General features: G+C 54.2%; 1 protein-coding gene and 1 long non-coding RNA gene across 9 annotated transcripts; one reads left to right on the forward strand and one right to left on the reverse strand.

The window, feature by feature from the left end:
* Positions 1 to 25,497, forward strand: LOC308183327. Of its 8 annotated transcripts, XR_013942399.1 has the most exons (10): positions 1 to 444; positions 5,795 to 5,848; positions 6,680 to 6,845; positions 7,914 to 8,052; positions 13,047 to 13,167; positions 17,918 to 18,070; positions 19,067 to 19,377; positions 20,808 to 20,897; positions 23,278 to 24,357; positions 25,425 to 25,497. It is a non-coding gene; the product is annotated as an uncharacterized lncRNA (long non-coding RNA). The 8 variants fall into 8 exon arrangements; XR_013942397.1 differs by having other exon boundaries at positions 6,680 to 7,243; positions 19,067 to 24,357; XR_013942398.1 differs by having other exon boundaries at positions 19,067 to 24,357.
* LOC308183326 (green-sensitive opsin) lies at positions 11,115 to 16,887 on the reverse strand (the record flags this gene model as incomplete). Its single annotated transcript, XM_080569237.1, has 5 exons — positions 15,018 to 16,887; positions 13,117 to 13,285; positions 11,806 to 11,971; positions 11,437 to 11,676; positions 11,115 to 11,246 (listed from the first exon to the last, which is right to left on the reverse strand). Exons 1-5 carry the CDS (start codon positions 15,376 to 15,378, stop codon positions 11,115 to 11,117), a joined length of 1,068 nt encoding a protein of 355 aa, XP_080425363.1. The 5' UTR covers positions 15,379 to 16,887.
* Positions 25,498 to 26,193: the final 696 nt, after the last annotated feature.

Here is a 26,193-nt window from a genome sequence, read left to right on the forward strand (position 1 = left end):
GCAAAAATGAGACGGGCTGGGGCTGCCCCAGGGATGTGCTCAGAGAGGCAGAGCCGCTCATGATGGATCCAGCACAGCCCAGATCCTGGGAACAGGCATCGGCAGTGGGGATGGCAAGCCCGGCAGCCCTGCATGCCTCCAGACATGCAAGGAAAAACCATCACGAAGCTACCCCCAAGGTGGGGAGGGAGTGGAGCAGGAATGGAAATGAGCCCCAGCTGGGGACACCTGGGGGTGGGCAGCGGGCAGCTCACGCCCTGCGCCCTCCCTTTGATATAGGGCTGCTTGGGCCAGGGGGAGGCTTTGCAGGGAGAGGAGCTGGTGAAGCTGTGCAGAGGCCCCTGGGGCTGGCAGGGTGCTCACTGAGCAGACCCGTGAGCGGGGCTTTGGCACCCGTCCCCCTCTGATGAGCCCTGGGAGCACTGCAGCAGCGATGGGACCACGGTGAGTGCTCTCGGCTTAAAAAGCACCTTCAGAACTTGCCAAGTCAGCACCAGAACAGGCCATGGGGCTGAGAGTTTTGGTGCAAGGTTTCGGGATGTTCTCCGGAGCAGAGCTTTGCTCCAGAAATCAGTTTTAATTACATGCTGTGCTCAGTGCCACCCCAGCGCGCCGGGCTGTCGGCAGAGCCATCGCTCATCTCGCCCAGGTTCGCTGCGTCCCACTCGCGCCAGCTCTTATCTCCCTGTTTATTGCTGTAAAGTATTGAAGTCGGAAGGGCTGACTCAGCAACGGAGGCTGGAGGTAATTTTTGCACATCTATCAAAGCGACGAGTCCCGCTCCTGTCCGCGTTTATTGGCGGCTGTGTCACCTTGCGGCGGGCTCAATTCCGGGCTGGGACCAGTGGTGGCACGGGTGTCCCATGCCTGTCCCAGCTGCTCAAAGCAGGGCAGAGCTCAGTGCATAGCACCGGGTTTGTGGCAGACGTCAGACCTTTCTTTGCCTTGCTAGATGCGGGATGGGATGGATCTGGAGCGGTGGCAGTCTGCTGGCATGTCACAGTCCCCCAGCGTTGATGGATGGAGAGATCAGTCAGCAGCGTTGTAGCAGGGAGGGGAGAAGGGGTAAAACTTTGTGTTATCTGAACGGGAAAGCATGAGAAAGAGCGGCTGAGCCTCTCGGAGAGCGGAAAGCTTTGTTTGTGTGTTTATTCCCCGTTAATTTATTTAAGTGGCATGGAGACCCGCTAATGAAGTGTTGAAGATGGATTGTGGCTGGGTTGTGTTACATGGGGCTCGTAGGATAGTTAATTACCCTGAGAAGCTTGAATGCAATGAATACTTCATAAAGCCAAAGCCAACGGTGAATTATTCATTATCCATTTACCAGGGGTGGCTATGATAAACCCTCCAGGGCCAGGGACTGCACGTGGGCTCTCCTTCCTGGCTTTCAGCAGACAGAGACACCTCACCAGGGAGAAATTAAGATCCATCCCGGGCCCTGAATCATGCTGAAGGAGAGAACCCTAGGGGAAAAGAGCCACGAGATGGGAAAACTCACCAGACCGTGGGCAGAGCGAAGGACCCGACCAGCTTTAAATACTGGTGTGGTGCCATGGCTGGATGGTGCTTGAGTGGGGGTTGTAACAGGGCTGTTGCATCCTGGCTGCTGCAAAAAAATAGTCTTTGCTGCCATCTACCTCTCCTGGGCTTCCCTGCAGCTGGCCTGGCTCCGTGGGGAGGCTCTGCCATGGGCGGTGGGCTCTGGGGGCTGCCCTGGGAGCCCCAGCACCTCTTGACCTGGGACTGAGATCCTGATGGAGCCTTGTGGTGGCAGCACTTGGGCTTCTTGGTCATCCCCTCCATCCCTGCCTTTCTCTTCTGATTCGGTTCCCCCCCTTGGTGGCTCTTGCACCACGGTTTTGGTCCAGCACAGCCTCAAATGTTACTCGCTCCCCTCCTGCATGGGGGTGTTGCCTTCCCAATCGCTGTGTCTGGGGGGACATAAAGACCAGGAGGGGGGGAAGCCAGCCGCCAGACATCCCGCTTCACCCAGCATCTGCCACCAAAATGTCCTGTTGTCCCAGCGTGGCCTCCGAGGGCAGCGGGCTGTTCCCTCTGTGCGCCCCATTTCATTGTTTTTTCTGGCACAGACAGCGCACCCCACACCTGGGTGGGATTTTTTCCTACACCCCCTGGCCAAGCCTGCCCCCCAGGCTGATCCCTGCTGGAAGCGGCAGCAGTGGGAAGCCCTGGTCCTTTCCTTCCCGCAGCCTTAGCTCTGCTGTCCTGCTGCCCATGCGGTGTTGCTCCTTTGGTGCCCAGATCAGGCTATCTCCCCCCCACCTCTTCCACTCAATTTGTAGTTTTGTGTTATCCCCTGAAATCTCTGCTCCTGCTGATGTTCTCTGCACCTTAAAGAATATTTAACCACCTGTTAAATTATTTATCCCTCCGAGGTTTCGTGCACTCGGGGCAGCTTGCAGGCCTCCTGGAGAATTAACTAGAGCCATAAATCAAAGAGACATTTGAGAAATTTCCCATTGCTTGTGCTGATGGCGGCCTGGCCCCTGAAATGCCACTCGCAGTTTGGGAGCCGGGTGCTGCCACTTGCTGCTATTACTTGTTTGGGAGCTTGTTAAATGTAGAAGTTAAATAGACTCCAGGAAATAGATACAACAGGCCAAGTGCTGGCTACGGGGGGAAATTGGGTGGCTGCCACTCCCTAATGCTCCTTTTCAGGGTGTGTTTTTTTTTCAGGCTTTGCAAAGCACCAACATCGATCACGTCTGAGGGTGACAGCAGCCCAGGGCTGCTCGTGGAGCAAGGGGACAGCGATGTTCCTGGGGGCAGTGTGCTGGGGTCTGAAGGGATTTGGGGTTGGGAAAGGGGCTCAGAAGTGAAGCTGTGCTAGGGCAGGTGTGGTGCTTGCTGCTGGGTGTGCCCTGATCCCAAACCACAGCTGGGGCTGGAGGTGGCGGCGAGCTCTCCTGCTCCTTTTTCAGGACGTGGGTGATGGAGACGCTGGCAGGGAAGCACAGAGCGGGCGCTGATGCTCTCCTGGCGCACCCTGAAGGAGGATTTATCTTCCGTGGTTAAGTCCAGGATTAAAGCAGCTAGCTTGCCTCACAGGGAGCAAGAAGTACCACTGCCTGCTTGCACTCTTCATCCACGTTAGGGTGACGCATGGAGCAGTGCCCGTAAGGAGGGCGCACGTTGATCTCCAAGGTTGCAGCCTGCCCCGAGCACTGCCCTGCTAAAACCCCCTGCAGCCCACGGGGCAGCAGCTGCAGCAGCCTCACCTTGCAGTCCCAAGCTTGCTGCTCCGACCACTTTGCCCGTTTCCTTGCAGACTGCCAGGGGCAGGGATGGCGCGAGGTGTCTCTTGTCCCACTCCGATGCTCAAGCTGCATTTCCATGGGGTTCGGTGGCCGGCGTGCAGTGGCATTTCCTTAGTCTGACAAACCGAGCCTTGTCCTGGATGTCCCCAGCAGCTGCAGGAAAAGGTTGGGAGCAAAAGGAGGTACAGAGGAGAAACCCAGCAAGGGGCCAGCAGTTGGCTGGGTCAGTCTGCCAGCCCCATGGTTTGTTTTCACACTTGGGTGATCTCAGCGGGACGATGAATGTGATTTTTGCACAGGGTGTTTTTGGATGCCAGCCGCAGCAGCAGCGTGGCCAGGCTGGAGCAAGGCAGCAGCCCTGCTCAGGCATGCATGCGGAAGCTGCTCAGCAAGGCAAAGCAGGGGACAAATCCTGGCCCTGGGACGTCTCTTTGCAGCACCACGTGGCATGAAATGTGTTTAGGAGTTGCCTCTGGGCAGGGACTGTGGGTAAACAAGCTTCACACATGCTGCCACGTCCTGGGCAGGGAGCTCTCCGCAGCAGAGATGCAAAAGCGCCTGCGGAGCCGTGCCGATGCGAAGTGACACCCGTGGGGTTCCCCGCTGCAAGGACGTTCCTGTCTGCCTGAAACTCACAGAGATTGCCCTGTGCCCCGAGGTCTGCAGCTCGCTTCTTCATGCGGCTTCTGCGTTCGGGGCTTTTTGTTTGCTTTACGTTGCCTGAGCGCTGCAAATCACGTTGTGGGTGGGAGGTGGGAGCTGCTCTCCTGTCCTGCTCCGTGCCCCCAGCAGAAGGGAGATGTGTGGGCTGGGAGCTTGGGGCACCCTGGTTTTGGAGAAGGAGGCTGTCTGGGTGCAGCGTGACAAAGTCCCTGTCCCCTGCCGCCTGCCTCTGCATGACCTGGAGGCCCTGAGCTGGATGTGGCTGTTCCAGGGCAGGTGTGGGCTCTCTGCTTATAGCCCCCACTCAGTGACGCCTTTTCCTTTGTGTTCCCTGGTTTCTCCCCATGCTCGAAGCCTTCTGCAGGGTGGCAGAGGTGTTTCATCAGGGCAGAGCATCTGGAGAGGGGACAAGCCCCAGTCCCACCTTCCCTAATGAATTAAATCACGGGGCTCCCCGTGCAAAGCAGCAGACACCCAAGGGAGGGGTTTTCTCCTGTCCTGAGCGCTGTTGCAGCAAGGCTTCGGTGCTGCCCTGTGCCCTTTGCATCCCACCTGCTTCAGTCCCGCTGCTTATTCCCCATAGAAATGAGGATTTCAGTTCATCACGTCTGCCTGGTGGGCAGCAAGCTGCCAAGCAAGGGAGAGGGAGCCTGCGGCCGCCAGCCGGAGAGCTGGGAGAAAGTGCTAGGTAATAGAGGTATTTATTATAGGAGGGAGGAAATTTATATGCTATTCCTGCTTCTTCAGCTCTCAGTCATTGCCAAGGGGAGAGGAGGAGTGGGCAGCTTGTGCAGGAAATAGCCAGAAGTCTGTTTTCTGCCCATTTGTCAGTCTGATGAACAAGAAAAATATAGGCAGCCTTGATAAAGGAGAAAGAGAGTGTCTGGCGGAGGCTGGTGTGTGCCTCCGTGGCCGTTCAAAGCCACGAGCAGCCCTGGGCTCATGGGGGAGTTGCTCTGCACTGGGGTCAGACACCGAGGCTGGAACCATCCCGGTGGGGTCCCCCCCATGCTGGGGGCGGAAAGCTGTGAGCATGGGGCGAGGGCAGGGGCAAAGAGGGCTGCAGGAGGTGGGAGATGGGCAGAAAGGGCTTTTGGAGGGAGAACATGGGCTGTGGAGGGGACAGGCTTGGGGGGACCTCTGGATGGGGATGGTGTCGGTGCCCGGAGCCGTCACCACAGGGCTGCACATCTCCCCTCGGCAAGGCTCTGCCTGTTAGTTTATCTGAAGTGCTTGGCATCTACCAGAGAAAAGCACTAGGGAGTGAAAAACCCACCAAGTATTAAGTGCTAATAATTCCCCGCTTTTATTTGTGGTTATCCACCTACATGAAAGAGGCTGGGTTTTTGCTGACACTTTCTTGCTGGGAATTGAATGCTGCCTGAATCATCCATCCAGGGCCATTTGCTCATAAAAGTAAGGAATTGCTGTTTGAATTTTTTTTATTCCTGCTAACGTGACACATGCAGCAGTGATGGATCTGGAGAGCCTTTGTGCGGGCTGGGATGTCCGTGCAGGCACGTAGCAGGAACGTGGGGGCTCGTGCATCCTCCTGGGGGTGCAGATGCTGCCCAGGTCTGTTTGGGCTCAGCCTTGTGGAGGAGAAGCTGCTGGGGCCGTGCATGGGGCTGGGGAAATCTGGGCCCTACCAGGCTGTACCGCCTGCGGCTTTTCCAAAAAGCTCCTTGAAGCAGCCTGAGGGGCACCTTCTCCCCCTGGGTACCGGGGTCTGTGCATCTCAGAGCAGGGCTGGGGTGGGATTTGGACCCCCCAGCCCTGTGAATGTGACGGCACAGAGGGAAGGATGGATTTTTATTTATTTATTTATTTTTTAATCTTGATGCTTCCAGAGTTGCTGGCTTGGCTGGACAAGGAGATGCTTTTCCTTTGGCAGAGATAAATAGGTAAGGCCATACCCTCCGGCATCCCGGCTGCCGTTTCTGTGCTCAGACGTGATAAATTCATCCCGGAAGAGATCTGAGACGGCCCGGCCCGAGGGGGCTCAGCCCCGGGGCAGGATGAGTGCTGTGCACTGTGGCGCCGGGCCAGGTCCTGCTCTCGAGCCCTGCAGCCTCGCGCCTGTCCCTGCCAGAGCCGAAACCTCCCTCAGCCGTGAGGATGTCTCCAAATTAGGGATGTTATTAACTACAAGCTGCTTTTCCCCCGACTGCTGCTTGCGCAAACGATAACTGATTTAAAATGAATTGAGCCAATTACTGCAGTTTTTCCTAAAACAGATGATGGCAATCCTCTGGTAAGGAGGAGCAATCCCAGCTGCAGCGTGGATAAGAGTTAGACACTGAAATGCCCTTTGGGCCTGAATTTCCAGCTGTCTCGGTTTTTTGGTCTACATCTAGCTGCTTTTCCTCAATTGCATGTGAATTTAGGCAGCAGCAGCCAGGGGCTGCTGACTGGGCTAAGCCACCGCAGGCTGCAGAAGGTGACAGTGTCTGCTCTCTGTGCAATTATTTGCCAGGAATGAGCGATGCTGCGATGATCCTTGCTGTTTGCAAGCAAGCAGTGCCTGAAAATATTGATGCAGTTATGGAAAAGCAGAAAGAAATAATACCTGAATTATTTTTTTTTCAGCCTTGAGGCTGGGTTTGGGGATCTGGCATGGCAGTTCTTTGGTGCTTGTGCATGGGGAGGTTCCTGTGAGGGAAAGGTGGGGTGTCCATGGGCTACGAAAGGGTACCTCCTGCCCCAAATTATTTAACCAAGTGCTTATTTCATAGCTACAGCCACCTGGCGTGCTGGTTTCAGATCCTATCTGCACACGAAGTTCATCAAACTTTAAAGAACAAAAGCCTGCCACTGGATGTCTTGTCCTTGCCACGTAAGGTTCTTCGGTGAAAAGGAGACCTAATGAAGATGAATTCGAGCTTAACTGCGTGCAAATGAGTTAAGGAATCTTGAAATCAGCTTCCCATTTGTCTGCCTTTCCAAAGCCTGGGAAATACTGATTTGTGCCAGTGCACCGTGTTCCCAGCAGAAAGAGCAAGGAGGGACACGGGCGCCTCCAGGGTGGGTGGGGACAGGTCGGATCCTGCACTGCCTCTGCACCAGCTCAGTTTGCCACAAGCTCTGTGCCGCTGGCAGTTTGGGCTGGGCCGTGCAAACACAACAGGTCCCCAGCTTGTTGCTGTAGCTGTTGTGCTGCCTGGTTTGGCTGCAGCCCCCAACCCCAGGATTCCCTCTCCTGGGGGCACCTCCGGGGTCCCAGACCCCAGCATAGCCCCCTCCTTGCAGCCCACCTGAAAGCCTTTGGAACAGAGACTGGATGAGCTGCTGCGAAATCAGTGAGTGATTAAAACCCCCTTGGGGCAATGCACACAACTGTACTGTTTTATTATATTGCCATCTGAGCAGTAAAAATACATAGATAAACACATCTAAACCACTCTGAAACATGGGGTCAGGAATCCGGGCTCCTGCTGCTCCTCCTTTTAATCTCCTCTTAAGTGATATATCTTCTGATTGCTTTTGTCAGCTCTCTAAATTTAATAACTGAAATAACCATCTTTTCCTATTGTTCGCTTATAAATAAGTGCGGGATCAATAAAGCATATCTTTAAAAGCCCCTGGATTTGAAAAATGAGGGGTGCGTGGCCTGGAAGGCAGCTGTGAGGAAATTACAGCTTCGCACTTCCAACACTGTTCAAAACAAGGTGGGGGAAGAAAAAAAAGGAAAGCTCCCTTCAGTGAGATGCTTTCAGCAACCAAAAAAAAACCAGAATCGATGAGGCTTTGATTTGTAGTCGCAGATTGCCTGGTTGCTGCACTTCTGCCCTATCCCTGCATGGGCCAAATCGTGTGGTTTTGGGGAAAGCGGGGCTGCTGCTGGGATGCCTGCAGTTCTTGCAGGGGGTTGCTGAAGGGGAGGTGAGCATCATTAACCGCTGCTGCGGGGCAGCAGCAGAGGGGCTGCTCTCCTGGGGGGTGAGTTTATCCTTTTATTCCCATCTGCAGCCTCTTCCCTGAGGGAAGCAGCTCCTCCTTTGCATCGTGGATGATCCTCCGAGCACGTCGCCAGCACTGCTCGAGCAACCTGTGCAGGCAGTACCCACCTCGAGAAGGCTCCTGGCGTTGGCATGGATGCAGCAAGGAGGTAAAACTATTCCAAAAAGGAATTCCCTCTGAGAAGCATCCCCGAGACTGCAGGGGCAGGCCAGGTGCTTGTGACCTCCGCTGGCTTTACAGAGTTTAAAAACAACAAAAAAAAGCTTTTTGCAAAGGTTTTGCGCATCTGGTGAGGCAGCTGGCTGGGGGTGGCTGGAAGGGATTGCTGCAAGCATCTGCTGCTGCCTGGCCAGCTGCAGCGCCACAAGCAGAGACGGCGCAGGGCTGGGGCACTCTGCTCCTTCCCTCTCCTGCAAAGCCCCCAGCCCACCTCCGAGGGGGTCCCTGGCCCCGCGGGCTGCTGCTCTCCCCCTCCAGGGCCTGCTGCAGTGTTGTTGGTTCTGCCAGCATCGCTGCATCGCAGCAAAAGCCAAGCAGCCTTTGCCTGTAACTGCAATATTGTATAAGAAATTATGTATAAGATAATATAAATATATATATATATAAATATAAAATATGTATAAGAAAAAAGCGAGAGGGGTTGCAGCTTAGCACAGTGCTGTGTTTCAGGAGGGGGGCGTTATGGAGGGCTGCATTCCCATAATATATTGCACTTAAAAGTCCATGGGGTGGGATAAGTGATGCCAATGGGTCTTCTCTGCTTCCTTTGTACGCCGTGTGTTCAGTCACCTGCTGTAAAACAGCCCCGGTGCTTCCACTCCTCTGCTTCTCCCTCGCTTCAAAGAACAGGAGGAAACGGGCTCGGTGCTCTGGCAGTGCAGGGAAGGAGGCTCCTGAGACCCGGGGAGAAGGGAGGACGAGCCATGAATTATTCAGCGTAGCTGTCGGTGTGAGAGTGGAGCTGAGACCCGCTCCGGCAGTGACCCCAGCACCGGGCTCTGGCCGGGAGCCCTGAATTTGGGCGATGCAGGCTCAGTCCTGCTGGGTGCGGAGGCACGAGGGTGCCCGGGGAGCTGGGGCTGGGGGCTTCTGTCCCCGCATCCCTGCCCTGGGGGCAAGCATTGGGCTTCCCTTCAGCTTTGGTTGCTTTGGTCCAAAAGAGGAGGAAAAATGGCTGAGAAGGGGCCGAAAGGAGGGGGGTGGCTGCAGGCAAGAGCCCCAGAAGCGAACGCGGCTGGGATCGCCCTCCAGCCAGCTCGGTAACAAATTCCCTGACACAGGGAACAATTTTTCCCTGACTCTGCCAATTCCTTAACGCTGCCGACTCTAAGGGCCCCGTGGGGAGGGGAACTTGAACTCTGCAAAAAGCTCTCCGCTGCAGCTTTATTTAAGGCTATGTGGCGGACGCTGAGATATTAAAGGCCAAAAAAAAAAAAAGAAACCACCATAATGGATGGTGCTAGGCTGGGCAGCGAGCACCTCTGCCCCCGTGGCCGTGATACAACAGCCACACCGGCTGCCCCGTGCCTTTTCCCTGTCTCTTTTTGCTCCTAACCCCTTTTGGTGTTTCAGCTGATGGGGCTGTTACCTTGCTGGGGACAGTCGCTGGTCTCACCTCTGCGATCTGTGCTTAATAATTCCCAGGTCTCCTTTTCCTGGCTTTTGAGGCAGCCCTGGGCTTGTCTCTAACAGCAGCGTGGTGTTTTCTCAGCTGGACATCAGCGTCTTGTCGACACGGCCCAAGAGGAAGGAAAAGGACTGAGCATCTTTAATTTTTTTCTCTGTGCTGCTTCTGTTTATTTCCTACTTTTTAATCCCTACTTCTCATCTGTAGAAGTCCTTGTGCTGACACGATGTTATTTATTTATAAAATATGTACAGGAAAGTGCTTGGGTACCGGTCCCACCCTCCAAGGCTGGCTGTGCTTGTCCAGCCAGCAGGAGCGAAGGTGAAAGATGATTTCTGTGCCTTGGAGCTGGGAGAAGGAGGAGAAGGAAAGGGCTGAGAAAGATAGAGACTTCAAAGTATGTGAGCAAATATTTACAGGTTCCAAGACACACACGCACAAAAAAATATATCTACAGTGTTGTCTTGGGGATACGGGGAGTCAGGCTTGAAGTAGAGCCTGCTCACAGCTCCATTTGTTATATTGATTTATAAAGACTACGGGTATTGATTTCTGCCTGCCGTGCTGTCAGCAGGGTGCGCAGCCCCAGCGAGACCCAGGCTCGGGTGCTGGCAAGGGGCAGCCGAGACCGCTCCGGCCACGGATTCGTGCTGCTGGGGATTTTGTGGCGGTGCTGTCTTCGTTTATGCTTAGTTTTTGCAAATGAGGGCTGAATGCTTCTGAGGCACTCCCTCGAGCACCAGGGAGAGGAGGATGCTAGCAGGGAGCGTGTTTCCGAGCGGATGGGAGGCAAATATTCTGCTTTAGGGTTTCCCACTGGCTGCTGCTGTTTTAATGTGACGTGAACCAAGCTGAGGTCTTTGCTGGCACTTGGGGCGAGTGGGGAGCATCCCCAAAACCTGACCGGCTCCCGGGAGCTGGGGGTGGGACGTGGATTTTGGTGCCTGCAGCGGTGCTACAGAGGGTGCAGGGCATGGGATTGAAGTGGTGCTGCGGAGTGGCACTGCTTGTGAAGCCACAGTGAGAGAAGCATCCACCCTCCTTGCTGCCACCCTGCAGCTCTGCACGAGCACGTGGGGGCCTTGGGGAAAGGTTTTGCATGCAAATCCTGGGGCAGAGATGCTTTAAAGCAGATTTCCCTCCCGGACCAGCAGGTGCCGTGAAGGGACACCCCCCTACCCCAAAGAGCTTGGGGCTTGCTTTTTTCCCCCGTGCTGCTGCACCCCAGCTCTGGTTGCAGACTGGCTGCCCAGTCTGGGATTAGCACAGCATCGATGTGCAGGGGGCGAGGTGCCCCAGGGCTGGCGTTTGCAGGGGGCAGGATGCTGTTTGCACCTGGGGGTGCCCTGGTGCTGGACTGCAGCAGCGTGGAAGGGCTCAGCGTGCCAAGCTGGTACCCACGGGGACGAGGGGAAGCTGTGGCAGTGTGTGCATGGCTGCTTTGCCAGGCAGGAGCGCACAGCTTGGCAGGAGGGGGCAGCTGGTGTGCAAGGGAGTGACTGCATGGGATCAGGTTGTAGGTGCGAGGGTGTCTGTCTTGGTCCCCGAGCTCGGTGGTCACCCCAGTTCAAACTGTCCATGGCCTATGCAGGTGAAACTTGGCTGGAGGAGACGGAGGAGACCTCGGTCTTGCTCTGGGATACGGCGGAGGAGACATCTTCGTCCCCAAAGGGGTTCTTGCCGCAGCAGATTGTGGTGATCATGCAATTACGGAACTGAAGGGGGGAGACAAAAGGAGAACAGTGGCACCCGAGGGCAGCAGGGGTGAGCTGCAGGACTGAGAGCCCCGAGCTTGCTGCTCCCCTGGGCTGAGATGCAACTGGGGAGGACCAAGGTGCCCACAGTGACACTGGGCATACTGGGAAGCCCCATGCAGGGGAGAGGCCGTGCCCTGGGACACCTCACCTGCTTGTTCATGAGGACGTAGATGATGGGGTTGTAGAGGGAGGAGCTCTTGGAGAAGAAGGCAGGCACTGACATGAGCGTGGCGGTGAAGTCCGCTCCCTTGTTGGTGAAGATCCAGAACGCCACCACGGCGTAGGGCGTCCAGGCCAGCATGAAGCCCAGCACCATCAGGATCACCATCCGCGTCACCTCCTTCTCTGCCTTCTGCGTGGTGGCCGACTCCTGCTGCTGCGCGGCTGCCTGCGGGTGGGGGGGCGGTGAGGGGCAGCCCCCAGTTTTCCCCTTCCTCGGCATCACCTCCCCTCTCCTGCCCGCGCTGCCCACCCGGTGCCCCTTCACCCCTCCGTGTGCCCCCACCCCGGCTGTTACCTCTCGGACTTTGCAGATGAGGCGCCCGTAGGAGAAGAAAATGACCACGACTGGGATGATGAAGTGGATGATGAACATGTAGAGGACGTAGGACTCGTTGTGGTAGTCGGGGTTGTGGGTGTAGTAGTCGGGGCCGCAGGAGCACTGCATCCCCTCGGGCATGTATCTGCCAGCGAGAAAGGTTAGGACCATCACCGGGACCCTCCCCGGGACAACAGGAGGGGTTCTACCTGGGGACTGGGTTCCCCAAGGAAGGGGGGATGCTCCCAGAGTGGCACACGTCCAGCTTCTTCTCTGCACCCTGTGCCTATTGCCTCGTGCCCCTGGCCTCGCTGGCTCTGCAGCACAGCTCCTGTGGGACCTGCAGCCCGCAGCACCGCTCACACCGTGCCGACGCGTTGCGCTTGGGTGCATAGCATCGTTTTGTTGTGACACTGCTTCCTCCCACGGGCAGCGGGCTATTTATTTCCTTCCTACGTGGCTGAGCACTTGCCTGCCAGGAGCCACCTGCTCTCTCCCTCTGCAGATGGAGGGATGCTGAGCGGGGACGAGCTGCTGGCTCGGTGGGTCTGAGCTCTGGAGGGCTTGGTCCCCACCGCTGTGTCGGGCAGCGGGATGCACAGCTCACATCCTGGGTGCAATACAAGTCAGGTTGGCTGGGAAGCCAAGGACCTGCCTGGCCCTGAATCTTAATCCAAAGCCAGAGGGGAGCTGTGTGCCCATGCCCTGTTTTATTGGATGGCGGAGGGACTCTGCTGCCCCAAAGCCAGCTCCTGCCTGTGCCCAAAGAGGTGACAGGGGCTTGTTATGACCCGCAGGGCAGCTCCGCAGCAGGGTGGCAGCTGGGGCTGGAGCTGCAGCTTTAGGGAAATCACCTCCATCTCACTCCTCCCTTTCACTCCTCAAAGTTCTGGGTGGGCTTCGGCTGATGCATCGACTCCTGGCAGGCGCTGTGGGTGCATGCAAGAGCCAGATGTGCCCATGCAAGAGCCAGGACTGAAATTCACTGCAGTGCTGGGAGCAGAACAGATGGGTTTGCAGGGAGAGCATGGCAGGGATGCTGGGAAAGGTGCTGCGGGGCTCCCAGCAGCCGCGCTACGGGAGCAGCACATGAGCACGGCCACAGCCTCGTCTGTGGGGCTGGTTGCTCAAACACCCTTTTATGATCTGCAGAGAGAAATGGGACCTTCACGGCACGGGTGGGACGAGCCGTGCCTAGCAAAGCTATTCTTTCCCTGCAGGGTGTAAAGGGCAGCTGCAGCTGAAGATGCTGAGCCAGCTGGGGCTGCTGCCGAGCATCCCCCGACTCACCTGGACCAGCCAAAGAGGGGCGGTGCGGCGCAGGAGAAGGCCATTATCCAGGTGAAAGCGATGCCCATCATGGCGTGGGTCGCGGAGAAGCGGAAGTTTCCCATGGGCTTGCAGACGACGATGTAGCGTTCGATGGCCAGGACCACCAGGGACCACAGGGCAACCTGGCCTGCGGGAGGGAGGGAAGGAGAGCGTGCGGTGGTGGTGAGAGCTCCTCTGGGCTTGTGCTTCCCTTCGTGGTCACAGCGAAGAGCAGCGGGGATGGAGGGGTGGGGGATCAGCAAAGGATAACCCACATCCCATGCGGTGACTGAGAACCTCCCTCAGACGTGTAAAAGGTCTGGGAGCTGAGGGAGCATCTGCGTTGTGGTGGGATGCTGCTGATGGAGGAGGGGGATCGTTGTTGATTTTTTTAAGTTGATTTTTTGTTGATTTAAAAAAAAAAAATCAACAGGCAGTAAGGGCGCAAGGAAGCGTAGTTTCCGGCAAAGATGCCAGATGCGTTCAGACCTGTTGATGCCTTTAAATGTGTGTTTCAGGAGTCTTCTGCCAGTGCTGGATCGGGGGGAGGCATGCGGGGGAGGCTGTGTGGGTGAGCGTGCATGCACATGTATTTATAAGGGATAATTAAACTTCAGGGGATTGGGAGCGTTTAGTCGGTGCTGTAAGCCTGCTAATGCCCCCAGCTGTGATAATCTGCTGATAACTACACCCTTTGCTAGGATTCACTGGAGACCTGCTGCTCAGTGATTGCTTCCCATCAAACTTTCTTCCCTGTGCTCAGGAGCCACTGCTTTCTTTAGTAGATAGGAAACCTGGAAGGGCAAATAATGCTGCTGGAAAACCCCTAGGCTCACTCAGTCGGAAATGGCGCAGACTCACAGGGTCTTCCAAGCCATTCCCTGGTCCGTGGCTTGGATCAGGATGCTTAGCTTTGTTTTTGCCTAGCAGAAGATCCATCTTCTGTTGAGATCTGCATCATTGCAGGAAATACCCCGCTTAGGGGGAAAAAATTAAAGTCTTTGCAGTGGCTGTGAGTGTCTGCAGCAAGGATTAGCGGCTGCCAGATAAATCACAAAGTGTAGTATGGGCCTGGCTGGCTGCATGGGCTTGGGGTGCAAAATGGGTTTTCCCTGTTTTGCAGGGGGGCTTTCTGCAGGGCGAAGCATTAGCAGTGCTTGCACCCCTGAGGAGTGAAATAAGGAAGCTCCCAAAGGCGCCCAAATTGGTGCAACTGGGGCAGAGCTGAACGGTTGCTGCAAAGTCTGGAATCCTCCTTCCCCTCCGTGTGGTTGCTCTTCTGGTTAAGAGCTGCCACAGCTTCCTTTTGCTCCAGAATGAGCTGTGGCCTCTCTCCTCATCTTGCTCTCCTCCTCTCCATGCCCGTACCCTTTCTGCAGGTTCCCTCTCCTTTCCTGGGATGTCTCTTCCCTCTCTGAACCCTCCCAAATGCTTCAGCTCGTTCCAAAAAGGGAAGCCTTTTGGTAAAGATGCTTGGCATTGACTCAAGGACACCGCGTGCCCGTCCCCAGCAGGTCTTTGCTAGTTGCATGACCTTGACGCAAGAACCCTGAATGTGCCCTGGGCAGCTTGGCCAGATGACCCCAGGCCTGATCCTGCAAACCAGGATCCCTCCCCAGGCCTGCTCGTTTCCTTGCAGCAGCCCTGCTAGTGGTGACGCGGGTGCATCTTGGCATCAAGGTCAAACTTTCATGAATCTCTTTTCATCCCCATCTTCGAGCCGCAGGGAAGAAGCATCATGCATGAGGAGCCCCGTGTCGGTGGGACCATCCCAACAGCACCACAAAGCCATGGAGCTGGGCTCCTAAGGCCCTGAAGAAGCAAAATCACCTGCTGCCAAGCCCGGCCTCAGACCCAGGCTCCCGCCCCGCAGCCCTTACCTCCCAGCGTGGCGAAGAAGCCCTCCACGGCACAGCCAACGGGGCCGAAGACGAAGTATCCATTCCAGGCCGTGTAGAAGGTGACCGTGAAGCCGAAACAGGCCATGAAGAGGTCAGCCACCGCCAGGTTGACCAGGATGTAGTTGAGCGGCTGCCGGAGCTTCTTGTGTTTGAAGGTGACCAGGAGGGTGAGGAGGTTGATGGGCAAACCGGTGGAGATGAGGAAGAAGATGTAGCAGCACACAAGGCGGTATTTCCAGGGCTCGGCTAGGTAATACTGGGGGTACTCGAAGGGGCTTCGCACCACCCCTGTCTTGTTGGACATAGGCACGTAAAAATTGATACCTTCCGTCCCGTTCATCCTGCCAGTATTGTGGCAGCTGCTGTGCTTTTAAGGGTACTTTTATGTTCTTTTTTTAATTAATTTTGTTTCAACCCTGGTTACAAAAAAAAGGGGGGAGGGGAAGCCCCAACCCAATATTTAAAAAAAAAAAAAAGACCCCTCCCCTCACTCCAAAACTGAATTAAGCGCTAAGAACAACAGTAAATCCTGAGGGAAGGAGAGGTGGTGCGCTGGCCCCGCACCACGTCGAGGGCTGGCGGTGCCGAGGGAGGTTTTATACCCTTGGTCCTCCTCGAGGGAGCGCGGGGGGAGGCCGGATTAGGGGCTAGGCTAAGTTTGTATGACAAGGGCAACGGGATTGAGAGGGGCTGATGGTTTAAGAACCCTCTAAGCAGCCAGTTGGCCCCAAAACCTGCATTAAAGCGTATTAATTGCCATTAAGTGTTTAATATTGTTTAAGGAGTTGGGAGGAGGAAGGGAAGGGCTTGGGGAGCCCTTTGGAAGAGGGGTAAAGGCAGGAGGAGAGGTGGTGAGTTGGGGAGCAGCTCCTTTGGGCGACCGATGGAGGAAATGGGTCTGTGCTTGGGTCCGTGGTGGACCATAGCCTTTGGGGTGTCCCTGGGTGGTTGAAGGACTCCATCAGAGCCTTGGGGGCCCAAGGGATGCCCAGTCCTGCTCTGCCATCCTCAGGCAGGTCACTGGGAGAGGAGCAGAGTCTGGCCGTGCTGTGCTTCCCGTGCCTGGTTCAACGTGGGCACTGCGTGGTTTGGGCCCGTGTCCCTGTCACAGGGCAAAACCAGGCTCTGCTGATGTGGGTGAGGGCCACCTGCGTGCATGGCACTGGGCAAAGGCAGGAGGGGAAGCTGCTTCCATCCCAAAGGCTGCAAGTTTGGGAAACAGAGCATTTGGGGGGCAGGTTGGCTGTGTTGCACCCTGGCTGTGCTAGAGTGAAAAGAGCTAAATTTCCTCCTCTGTCTTGCCTCCTCTCCTGGCTGGAGAATATATTTTGGTCGGCTCACCCTCCAAGGACCTCCGGTAGGAGTACACCACCCAGTGTCTCCCATCCGCGCCTCCTCCCAGTCCCAGGAAGTGGGACACCAATCTGGGTTGGGGCTTCGCAAGGATTGGCGGGGCTTAGGGAGGATCCTTGGCCACAGCTCTAAAGCCAGCCTGACAGTGCTGCTGTTTGCTGGAGAAGCAGCACCTGAGCTCCCTGGGGGAGGAAAGGAAAACTTTTTGGTGATGCTGTTGTCCCCAGTTCCCTCCAGAGATGGTGCAGAGAGACCAGCAGCTGCCTGTAGCCACACTGGGATGGAAGTTCCTGGTCTCTTAGTGCTCATCTTAAGGTGTGGGACCTCCATCCCAGTGCACGCAAGATTGTGAAACCCTTCTCAGCAGCATCAGTGCTAGCTTGGAGCACCAGAGCTCCATCCTGGCCAAGCTCTTTCCCACTTCTTCCTTCTGGGTCAGGGGTACTCCTTAACCAGGAGACCTGCCTAAGGCGCCTTAGCGAAGCTCTTCCATTAATCTCTGACATCTGGTGGCGTTAATGGCCCTGATCTGTTAATGCTGTAAGCTGCTAGCTTCTTTCCCACGGCTGCCCTCCACCAAGGCAGGGTGGATGGAAAAAGTCAATGCTGTCCTGCTGGAGGAATGAGGCCGCCTGCTATCCTGGAGCCTCTCGGAGCTAGAGGGCAGGAGCGGAAGGCTAAGGGGTGTGGGTGGGATGAACGATGTCCTAATTGCTGGCCCACTGATCCATCTGCACAGGTCTGAAAGGCGCAGAAGTAGGACATGGCAAGAGTTAAGTGGGTCACAGCAGCCTCGGGTGCCCTGGGATAAGCAGTCCCCATGGGACGTCCGTGCCTCTCGGAGCGATCTCCCTGCATGTCCTGTGGAACCACCAAGCGTGGAGTTCCCCCATCCCAGAGCTTTTCAACGCTTTCCACAAGGTTTTCCTTGAGGAGAAGATTTTTGTGGGGGGAACTCCCTTGGGCCTACATCTCAAAGCTTTCCCCAGAGCTGTTTCATGCCTTTCCCGTCCATAGTCAGGCTTCTGGACGTGCAAAAGCTAAGCATGTTTTTGCAGAATTAGTTGAATACTAAAAGAGAAAGTTAATACACATAAAGAGGCATGTGCAGATGTGCATCTCGATTCCTTTGTGGCATCTTTCATGGTGGAAGACAACTCCTTTCACCTAAAAGATATCACTATGCCTGTCCACCTTCATAACACTTGGACCTTGCTGCCAGTGCCAGCAGCATCTGAAAGCTCTGGCGTTTCTCCACGGCTTTGCACAGAAACATGGTTATCTCCATGGACATCGACTTTTCACTTCCTGATATTTCTTTCCATGGGACTTTGTCACATCTTTGTGGTGTCTCATCTTCTCCTAAAGAGTAAAAGAATTTGTACGAATGAAGCATATTTGAGGGGGGAGGAGGCAAAATGAAAGTCTGTTTTGGATGGCGCACCAGGCTGGGGGAAAAGGACCAGAGGTTTATTTTATATTTTTTTTTTTGGACCAGTGCAAACCCTCTCCTCTCCCTGTTCCAGCTAACACATGGCACAACTTGGGCTTCATGCTTGGCGCCCAGCAGCCTTTCATACACAGGATTACCAACACCTGGGCCAAGAGGACTTTCACTTCATCTTGGACTAGGTGTGGACCTGCCCGTTTCCCATTTTGGGGACCTGAACACGGAGCAGGTAAGCCTGAGTCCCCTGTGTTACACTAACGGGGCTGAACACGGGGCTGTCCCTTCCCAGCCGTCCTCGTGGACTCAGCTTCTCCCCCTGGCAGGCTGAGGGCAGCGTTTTGGTCGACAACCCAAGGCTGCTGTTGACATGGATTTAGAGCTCTCCGCAGGTCAGCGGCAGCCGGAGCAATGCCGAAGGCCTCGAATCAACTCTGCAGAAGAAAACGACACCAGGGAGGTTAGCTGGTTCCTCCAGGACGTGCCCTGAATGCAACCTCGCTTCCCTCTGTGTCCCTGTCACAGAAATGGAAAGTGATGGCTTTAATTTGGCGTCTCTTAGCAGGGAAACTTTACGGACTGTCTCCCAGAGAGCTCTCAATTGCTTTCTATGCTGACTCCATGGCAAAGAAAGCAATAGCAAAATTCAGGCCCTGTTTAATGCAAGAAGAGAAGCTTGCTTCCTTTGTGTTTGTCCTTAGGAGAAGGAAGGTTTTTCTTCCCTCATACAGGCTTTTCTGCTTTGCTAAGCTCTTTGAGATGAGATTGTCTCTTATTCATTGTTTGTCAGCACATTGCGTGAAGGAGCCCTGAGCTTCTCCAGGCTTTCATGTCCTGTGTAAAGCAAGAAACGATAATTATAATCAAATAACCGAGCTGATACGGTTGGTTCCTGGGATTTGAGTGGCAAGCAGAGCGAGCCACGCAGCCGTGTTGGGGGTGGCTTTCCCGTGGGGGTGGCAGCTGGGAGCCCTTTGCTGTCCCCGTCCCTGCCCCTGTGAAAGGAGCACGGCCGCTTGGACAAATGCGAAGGGGCGACTTGCCCAAGGGCACACAGGAAATAAGGTGCAGAGAAATGCAAAAGTAATGGAAATCACTCCTGAGGCAAATGGCTGAGCTTAAATTCTGGTGATGGACTCATGTACAGGACCTTAAACCTCGGCCACGAGCACCGGGCACCAACACTGAATGCAAAGTGATGCTGAGCTTGCTTTTGTGCTTTTGGCAGGTTCTGCAACATGCTGCTTTGAATGTACCTGCTGGAAGGGCTCGTTCCTCCCTCCTGGGCAGGAGGAGAGGGAGGCACAAATATCACGGTGCCTCCCTGTCCCCCAGCTGCCCTGGGAAGACCTCGCCTCCCCGTATCAGATAGCAGCCACGCGCGGCCGCTGCGCTGAGCCGCTTACGCCGGGCTTGTGAGCTCCCTCGCCAGGAAAGGGGTTAAAGCAAGATAAAGCTGGAGCGTTATGGAGACCATATGGAGGGGAAGAAAACCCTTTATCCTGTAATTGGATTTGTTCCCAGCGGCTCCCGGCGGAGGTGAGGCTGAGTGGAGCTGACAGGACGTGATGGGTGAGGCGCTGCCAGCCGCCCCGTCCAAAGCAGGATGTGTGTGCACAAACTTGTAGATCAATCCGTTAGAGTGGATCAAATAGATTTAAATGCGTGGCAGGGAGAAGGAGGGCACAGATGTATTTGCAGTTTGGTTTGGTTGGCTGCTCCTTGCTCAGCATGGATTAACTTGGCCGTGGCTGGTGGGGCTGGCTGCTCGCTGCTCCGCCGGACTCGCACGGCTGCATCCATCCAGGACAAGGAGCTGGTGGTGCAGAGAGGTTCTTTATGCCATGCCCTTGCTGCTTTCCCCAAAAATTAGAGTGCACAGAAGTCTATCTCCTGCTTTGCTTGCTGAATGCATGAGCTTTGGGCAGGAGGACCCCCACGTCCTGCTTTCCCTGCAGGTTCCCCTTCGCTCCCTCTTGGGTCTCTCCCCACCAGCGCAGCCTGGCAGGGGGAGGATGCACCAGAGCCAGAAGGCAGCTGGGAAGCAGGGAGAGCTTCACCGCTGCCAACCACGTCTCACGTGCAAGAGAGCAGGCCCCTGCCACCTCCCCGGCTTTTCCTCCTGCCGCTGATCTAGGTAACATCCCTGCAAGCACCGTAGGATTTCCTTGGAGAGACGGAAAGTCCCTGGGACCTGTCATTTTCTTGCCAGCCAACTGAGCAATCCCGGTTCAGCTGCAGACCTGCACCACTCAGCGTGGTGCTGTCAGCACCTTTAACTAAGCGATAAACCAGAGGTTTGCAAGAGAGTCTCACCAGCCATGTGGCACCGGGACCAGCAGGCAGCACAGCCCAGCAAACCAAAGCATCACGGCCACTTCTCTCTGTACGTTAGCAGCTGCGTAATGGAGCAAACCAACCTCTGATGAGGGCAATGGCCAGCGCGAGTGGGAAGATGCTGCCTGCTCCTGGGAGGTCTTTGTCTTGCAAACTGGAAAAAAAAAAAAAAAATAAACCCTGGTTGGATTTTGTTCTGTTTTAGGGGCTCTTTGAGGCAGGTGGGAGATAAGGGGTGGTTACAGGGAGAGCCGGGAGCTCGGGGTCTCTGTCCAGCTCTTCTCTCCAAGCTCTGCTTTGCCCATCTGGGGGCAGACACCCAGTAAGTGTGATGCCTGAGGGGCAAAAGGAAAGATTTTTCATTGAATGCTGAAGGGATGCAAAAGAGCAGCCTTTGTTCTGCAGTGCTCAGTATCACTTGCCGTGGCCTGGCTTTGAGAAGGGCTGAGCAGTCAGATAACGGGGTTTAGGCAAACAGAAATAATCTTTTATTTTTAATTTGTAAATCTCATTTGAAGTTGAACTGTTATTCCTCAGGGCCTTATTGTGGATGTTTGTAGCCCTCTGTAGTGATGCTTCATACACGCTGTTTCATTTTGTCATAACTGGGTCAATTTTTTTTTCATTTCCAGTGCATAGCCCTTGGTTTTCTCTGTGGAGACCTCTGCGAGTTGGCCAGCTGAGACGTAATCTTTTGGGAAAATGATGGAGGAAATCTGGAGGTGGGTTGTTTGTTTTCTGCTTTCAGAGGAGCTGTTTCTGGTACCTGGAGGGAACGTCTCTGTGCTCCAACGTCCCTATGGGACCATGGACAGCCAAAACTGGTGCATCAGCTCCCAGCAAAGACACTTTGGGTCTCCCACCAGAAGAACCGTATTCTGTACCTTATTGCCCCACTTTGAGGCTGCTGTTCCTCTACTGGGGTCGAGGCTGCGCATCCTGCACTGGAATTCATTTTGTCTTTTTCTTGTTCCTTCTTTAAAGCCTTGTAGGGATTTGCTCCAGACCAAATGTGTCCCTTCTCTCCCTTTGCCCTTCATCCCATAATTGGATTCATTTCTTCCGTCCAGCCCACCCTGGCGTTCCCCATCCCTTTACGTAACGGCACCTCTCTGGGCTGTGCCTGGCCGAGCTAAGCCTGGCGCTTTGCTTGACCTCCAGCCACTGAAACCAGCAGAGGGTTTGCACCAATTCCTGTCGCAGGCTGAATCCTGTGTTGGTACAGCGACCCTTTTCTTTTGCACTTCCTATTCCCTTCCCATTTACTGCCTCTTTTTCCTTTCCACTTGCATTTTGTGGTTTTGTGCCGCTGTTGCATCTCCGTTCGCTCGCCAGGGCTGGGCTCTGCTCTCCTGCACCACAAGGCATGAGCAAAGAGGGAAATGCAGCAGCCCAAGTAATGGCAGGATCACCTGGAAAAAAAAATAATTAATTTCTCACTCCTTACATTAATATTTATTCTCCTTAATTCTCCGTCTTTACTGCTTTAGCTCTCTAAAGCTTTTGTGGTTGAGAGGTTTTCACTGAGATTGCTATTCATCACCTAAGCAAAACATCCCTGGATTAAGCAGGCATTTTATCAAATTTGTGTCCTGTGCTGGAATCAGATTTGCCTGGACGGACGCGCCTGTCTCTGCAGATCTTTCTGCTGTTGTCTGACTTCTGCAGTTGGTGTTCCCACGTCCCAGCTGGGACGTTTCCCTGATCACCCATGCGGGTGTTGGAGCCTCACTGTCCATGCTCAGCGTGCTCATTAACTTGCCACGTGCACGGTCTCTTTTTCACCCTGAAGACATCTGACCCCATTTCCTTGCTGCCTCGCGGACTGAATTGGCGCCTTGAAAGTCTGAAAGGAGATAACACAGCAGCAAACTCTTCTCCCCTGCTGCAGATAAACTACTATTAAATGCCGAGGGTTTCTGGAATGAAAAGGGTGGCTTTCCATTGAAAGCGCTGATAAATCCTGAGCATCCAGCGTAATCCGGCCCGCTGTATCAGGAGATCTCGTGGGAGCTGGCAGCATTGAGAACAGCACTGCCTTTTTGTGCTGCAGTTCTCCCATGGACAGATAATCTCCATGGCCAACAGCAGCAAAGGCTGGGGGTTGGATCCCGAATGCTCTTACTTCAGTTTCTGTTCCCCTTCCCTTCTCAGGAAAACCACTGCTGCCTTCTGCAGGAAGGCAGGCTGTACCTGCAAACCTCGCCTGCAAAGGCGACCGTGGGGCTGCATTTCGCATCCCGCCTGCGAGCAAGAATATCGTACATCACCTTCCTGCTGATTTGGCAGCGCAGGCAGCCCTGCAAAGCAGCGATTTAATGCACTTCTTGGTGCCTTAGTGTTTCGTCTTGCTATGCTTAACCTGATATATTGTTGTTTGATGCAGGAACAGTAGGGGGTGTAAAGAGAGGTAATACGAAAATAAAAGGTCAATGGGTGCCTGGTGTGTGTAAAGGCTAAATTGCTCTTTCATCAAATCTAATAAATATTCCCTGCGAGGGGGGTAAGGAGCTCCTTTGCTGATGGATTCCTAAGTGGTTGCCCTGCCTCCAGAGCCTCAGCCCAGGGCTGGGGGTGCTGGAGGCACACAGGGGCTCCCAGCTCCAGCTGAGCCCTGGGGCAAAGGGACAGCAGCGACGGATGAGGGACAAGGCAGCCTCAGCCCCTCACGGCGCGTGAGACTGCATTTTCCACTGTTCCTAAAAATATTCCTGAGCCTTCTAGTGCAGAACTGGTGGTTTGGATTTGAACACCAAAATGGAAACAGATGAGCTGTATCCCATCTTGTTTTCTCACCTCCTCTCCTTTCTCTCTTCGCTTGTTCCAGACTGGGTAGAGAATGGCAAAGGAGTAACCAAAAATGAAGAAAAACAAAGCAAGGAATCAATTATCCTTTTTTTTTTTTCTTCAGTTGGGAGACTATAACATTTTTATAAGCATGGAAACCTGTTTTAATTTTTTTAGATGAAATATAATGATTAGGAAACGTGGTACTTTGGCTGGTTACTGTCTCTTCTACCTGTGGTGGAGAAGCAAAATCTTTCCAGACTGTAGCCAGATGGATGTGCTCTCCTCTTTCTTTCATTTATATGTCCTTTGCAGACCTGAAGAAAGTGAGGGAGCAGGCAGAATTTCCAGGTGTCCTCGCTTCTGGGGTATCTGCTCCAGGTGACCTTAAGCTTGGTTTCCAGAAAGACTTTGGAGTTACAAGGTGTAGCACTGACGCATCAGGTCTTAACGTCAGCACGCTCAGCTCTCGAAGGTGTGCTGAGTGCCCAGAGGAGCTCAGTGAGGAGCTGGGATGTAAATCGGGGCCGTCCCGATGGAGGTGGCTCTGCTGCGAAGGCACTGCTCTGTCTGGAGGTGTTGGTGCTGAGGAGCCACAGAGCTGTGTGCTTGCAGGTAAGAATGAGTTTGTCACCTACGGAAGGTGGTGGCGGGACGTTCCTTGTGCTCTGCTGCACATCCAGAGCCTCCACCTCCTCCACGTCCCCCACCTCTTCCACAGCTCCCAGCCCTCAGCACCAGGAGCCTCTGGGCTCGGGCTTGGCCGTAGGAACCAGGCAGTGGAGTGGGAGGAGAGAGGAACAACACGAGGCAAATTCCCCATTAATCCAGAAGATCATTATTAGCTGCCAGAACCAGGAGGGTGAACTGTTTTGGGGAGTCAGCAGGAGTTAAATCCTTGCTATCGATTCTTTCCCGGCCCGGCTGCATGGCTGAGCATTACCATGAATTACACTGCCGAGCAGCGGGGAGAAATGGAAGTGGGTGCAAAGCAAGCGCAGGGACAGGAGGGGGACGCCTGCGTGCTTAAAATATTTATGATGCAAATTAACATGTGTTTTAAGCCTGTGATTCTTCAAATATTTATCTAGCATTAATATTTTGAAAACTGCATTAAAATTTGCCACCGGTGCTTTATTCATTAGGAGAGTTCAGCAGCCACAGACAGCAGCGCCTGCTAAATCTGTAACGCGTCCATGCAGAGACAGCAGCTGGAGGATGGTGCCTGGGCTGTGAGAAAGAGCTTTCTGCTCCCACTTCCAGAGCAGGAGCCTAAAATGAATTCCTTACCCACGCTGACTTCAGCTGTGACTGCAGACATTAAACTCAGCGGTTCACGCGCCAGGCTTTTTGACCCCATCTGACTCCAAGTAAAAACACTGTAATGGGAGGGAGGTGAGATTGATACTCCTGTAGGAATCAGGAAGGGGAATTAGGGGCTGGGGGTTGTGAACTTGCCTAAACCTGATGGCTGGTGTGGGTCTGATGGAGCTGTGAGAGCAAACTGAACTCCTCCAAGCACAAAGGCAAGGCTTCCCTTCTTGTACGTGCCGGCCCCACTCAAGGAGGTTTTTGGACAAGGGGGAAAAAGAGGGTGACCTGCTATGCTATGGCTCTGACACCCCCAAATTACAGCCTTTGGGGCACCCAAATTCCTGACCGCGCACCAGGCAGAGCGGCAGCGGGGCTCCAGCCGTTCGCTCTTCCCTCCTTGCTCTCCGTGCGCTGCCTTAGCCTGGGGCCGAAGCTCAGCTTCAGACCAGCGCTGGCTTCTGGCTCCTGTTTTTGATGCCAGCCACTTGCCAAAACACCCCAGGCACGGAGTGACTTGGAGGGAAAAGTACAGGGCATGGAGACAAATGCTTGGTGGCGCTGGCAGAAGGAACTCATTTTTTCCCTTGATTCTTTGACATCGCAACTGATGCATGGCTTAACGGACTTCACTACCGCTGCCAGTTGCCTGTTAAAATTACTCCCAATTATGGCAAACGTTTAACTTTAGGTACGAGCAGGACTGCGAGCGGCTTCATTTTGCACATCATTTTTTTTGGTTAAGCCTCTAACCGCTGCTGTAATTTTGCTTCATAAAACCTGGAGGGTTCAAGGGAGCCTGCAGACTGCGAGTTGTTACAGGGACTGCAGCAGGGCAGAGTTTCTGCCTTGTGGTGCTAGGGGTCAGACTTCCAGCTGTGACTTTTATTTTCCCATATCCTCATTCCGCACTGGTGTTAGGGCATGCCAAGCCTGCCTTTAGGGACCGGGCAAAGTAGAGCAAAAAGGTGCCCATTTCTCCCACCCGCTCTGGCGCTTCCGCTGAAGAGGTCCTGGAGTCAGGTCCCTTATTTCCAGATTTGTTTCCTTTCCCTTTTGAGTACCTTTGCATAATTATGAGGTGAAGCTGGCCGACAGCATCCAGCTAATACAGATATGATTAATTGTCATCTTTCCTTTTTATTTTAAAGGTTGTGCTCTCCAATGCAGAAAGCTTCACCACAGATGGATGGGAAAGCTGCCAGCCAGCCACATTTTTTGAGGTAAAAGGGGACAAGACACGGGAAAGTTTAGTGCTTTGCAAAAGTGACCTTTCTTGGTAATTAATTTGTCACTTCCCAACACCATCTGCTGACTCGTCAGCTGCATCCATCATAACCATAAAAAAAAGATACTGAAAAAGTCAATTAAAACAAGGAGCAGTGTCAAATGGGCTTTGCACAAATTCTTTTGCAAAGGTGGGAGAGGGAAGAAAAAAAAAAAAGCTAGCCCAACAACCTATTCTGTAATATCCTTTTCATCAACACACATACCCATGGTCCCAGGGAGAAAAGCTATGTTGAGCTCCCTAGAAGTTTTATAGCCAGGACCACTTCACTGCCCAGCGATAAACACTAATAAATACACAGGGATCTGGGAAGCATCTCGGCGACTGCCACAACTTTAAGGCAGGATTTGGCCCAAATTGAGCAGTATTGACTGCGGTGGCAGCAGCAATCGCCTGGCGAGCAGCGCCGTGCAGTACGGTGTGTACACACCGCATCGATCAGCTGCGTTGCGGATAGGTGAGAAAAGTCATTTTAGGGGTTTGGGCTGTAGCTCTTTTCCTCTTGTCTCCAGCAAATAGCGCCAGTGCTTAGCGCTCAACCAGCCGGGCAGGAACCCCGCTCTAACACCCCGTGAAGCCATTTGATGCAGGAGGCTTTCATTGCTTTCTCCTGCGTCTCACCCGCTTGCGGC

The sequence above is a fragment of the Anser brachyrhynchus genome, assembly GCF_964034855.1.
Source record: "Anser brachyrhynchus genome assembly, chromosome: 27".
Lineage (NCBI taxonomy): Eukaryota > Metazoa > Chordata > Aves > Anseriformes > Anatidae > Anser > Anser brachyrhynchus.